The 2886-nt window shown below is 44.2% G+C and overlaps 1 protein-coding gene across 1 annotated transcript; it reads right to left on the minus strand.

Annotated features, from left to right (window-relative positions):
- Positions 1 to 245: 245 nt before the first annotated feature.
- Positions 246 to 776, minus strand: LOC117092274 (60S ribosomal protein L26-like). The gene has a single exon (XM_033225594.1). It carries the CDS (start codon positions 729 to 731, stop codon positions 279 to 281), a length of 453 nt encoding a protein of 150 aa, XP_033081485.1. The 5' UTR covers positions 732 to 776; the 3' UTR covers positions 246 to 278.
- Positions 777 to 2886: the final 2110 nt, after the last annotated feature.

Consider the following 2886-nt stretch of genomic DNA (forward strand, 5'->3'; position numbering starts at 1 on the left):
TTTGGCAATTACTTCTTGGGTATGACACCAAAAGCAAAGGCGACAAAAGAAAAAATAGGTTAAGTTGGACTTTATGAAAATTAAAATATTTTGTGCATTGAAGGACACAATCAAGAGAATGTAAGTCCCATGGAATGGGAGAAAATAGTTGCAAATCATATATCTTGATAAGGGATTATGTAAAATATGTGAAGAACTATTACAACTTAACAAAAAAGAAAAGCAAACTTTATTTTTTATTTTTATTTTTTCTTTGTTTCAAGTTTTAATCAAAGCTTTTATATAAGATTACTTGATTCCTGCATCTTCTCAATTGTTTCTTCCTTATATTTGCCCTTTTCCTTTCCTACTTGGAGAGATTTGGCTTTCCGTTCAAGGATCTTTTTGCGGTCTTTGTCCAGTTTTAGCCTAGTGATACCCACCTTGCTGGGGTGAATGCCTACGTGGACAGTTGTGCCATTAGCCTTTTCCCGCTGCACCGGTTCAATGTAGATAACATATTTCTTCCTGTAAACCTGGACTACTTTGCCAATTTGCTGACCTTCATAGTGTCCTCGTACAACCTGAACTTCATCATCCTTTCGGATGGGCATGGATCGCACGTTGTACTTCTGTCTCAGCTCTTTGGAAAGAGGGGAAGACATAATATTCCTGCGAATGTGGGAAGGTGCATTGAAATGCCTTTTGCGATTCTTGCTTCGGTCGGAAGTCACAAAGGGATTAGACTTCATTTTGGCCGCTCCCGCTTCGGTGATGGCCGCAAAAGGGAAGAGCGAAAAGCAAATTTTAAAATGGGCAAAAGGCTAGCATAGACATTTTTCTTTTTTTCTTTTTTTTTCTTGAGATGGAGTCTCGCTCTGTCACCAGGCTGCAGTGCAGTGGAGCAATCTCGGCTCACTGCAACCTCCGGCTCCCGGGTTCAAGTGATTCTCCTGCCTCAGCCTCCCGAGTAGCTGGGACTACAGGTACGTGCCACCATGCCCAGCTAATTTTTGCATTTTTAGTAGAGACGGGGTTTCGCCATGTTGGCCAGGATAGTCTCCATCTCTTGACCTCGTGATCCGCCCTCCTCAGCCTCCCAAAGTGCTGGGATTACAGGAGTGAGCCATGGCACCCAGCCTAGAGTAGATATTTTTCTAGAGAAGATACACAAATGGACAAGAAGCACGTGAAAAGATGCTCAACATCACTAATCATTAGAGAAATGCACATCAAAACCACAATGAGGTACCTCACCTCATACCCATTAGAATGGTTAATATCAAAAACAAGCAAAAACAAACAAACAACAGAACACAACAAATATTGGTGAGGAGATAGTGAAATTGGAACCTTCATTCATTGTTGGTGGGAATGTAAAATTCGACAGTTGCTGTGGAAAATGGTATGGCCATTCCTCAACATAGAATTACCACGATCCAACAATTTCTCTTCTGGGTATGTATCCAAAAGTGAAAGCATGGACCTGAACAGATATTTGTACACCCATGTTCACAGCTGCATTATTAATAATAGCCGGGCACGGTGGCTCAAGCCTGTAATCCCAGCACTTTGGGAGGCTGAGACGGGTGGATCACAAGGTCAGGAGATCGAGACCATCCTGGCTAACACGGTGAAACCCCGTCTCTACTAAAAAATACAAAAAACTAGCCGGGCGAGGTGGCGGGCGCCTGTAGTCCCAGCTACTCGGGAGCCTGAGGCAGGAGAATGGCGTAAACCCGGGAGGCGGAGCTTGCAGTGAGCTGAGATCCGGCCACTGCACTCCAGCTTGGGCGACAGAGTGAGACTCCGTCTCAAAAAAAAAAAATAATAATAATAGCCAACTGGCCGGGTGCGGTGGCTCACGCCTGTAATCCCAGCACTTTGGGAGGCCCAGGCAGGTGGATCACAAGGTCAGGAAATCGAGACCATCCTAGCTAACATGGTGAAATCTCGTCTCTACTAAAAATACAAAAAAATTAGCCGGGCATGGTGGTGGGCACCTGTAGTCCCAGCTTCTTGGGAGGCTGAGGCAGGAGAATGGTGTGAACCCGAGAGGCGGAGCTTGCAGTGAGCCGAGATGCACCACTGCACTCCAGCCTGGGCGTCAGAGCAAGACTCCGTCTCAGAAAAAAAAATAAAAATAAAAATAAAAAATAGCCAAAAGGTGGAAGCAATCTAAGTGTCCATTGTCTGATGAACGGATAAACAAAAGGTGCTAGGTATATCCATACAATGAAATATATTCAGCGTAAAGAGGGAAAGAAATTCTGACACATGCTACAACAGGGATGAACCTTGAAGACATGTTAGGTGAAATAAGCCAATCGCAAAAGGCCAAATATTGTATGATTCCACATATACAAGATACCTAGAACAGGCAAATTCATAGAAACTAGAATGGGAATGGGTGGAGACTGATTATTATTCTCAGACCCCTCCCACCTCCACCCATTCCCATTAGAGGCCCCTCACACCAACCTAAATCTTTAGTGGATAGAGTTCCAGTTCAGGATGATTAAAAAAAAAAAGGTGTAGAGATTGATGGTGGGCGCGGTGGCTCACGCCTGTAATCCCAGCACTTTGGGAGACTGAGGCAGGTGGATCAGAAGTTCGAGACCAGCTTGACCAACATAATGAAACCCCATCTCTACTAAAAAATACAAAATTAGCTAGGCATGTTGGTGCACGCCTGTGGTCCCAGCTACTTGGGAGACTAAGGCAGGAGAATCGCTTGAACCCGGGAGGTGGAGGTTGCAGTGAGCCGAGATTGACAGTGACAACTGCACAACAATGTATTTTATACCACTGAACAGTACACCTAAAAATGGTTAAAATGGTAAATTTTGTATTATGTATATTTTGCCACAATTAAAACACAGAGGCCAGGTGTGGTGGCTCATGCCT

Source organism: Trachypithecus francoisi, unplaced genomic scaffold (assembly GCF_009764315.1).
Source record: "Trachypithecus francoisi isolate TF-2019V2 unplaced genomic scaffold, Tfra_2.0 Lachesis_group12, whole genome shotgun sequence".
NCBI classification, from domain to species: Eukaryota; Metazoa; Chordata; class Mammalia; order Primates; family Cercopithecidae; genus Trachypithecus; species Trachypithecus francoisi.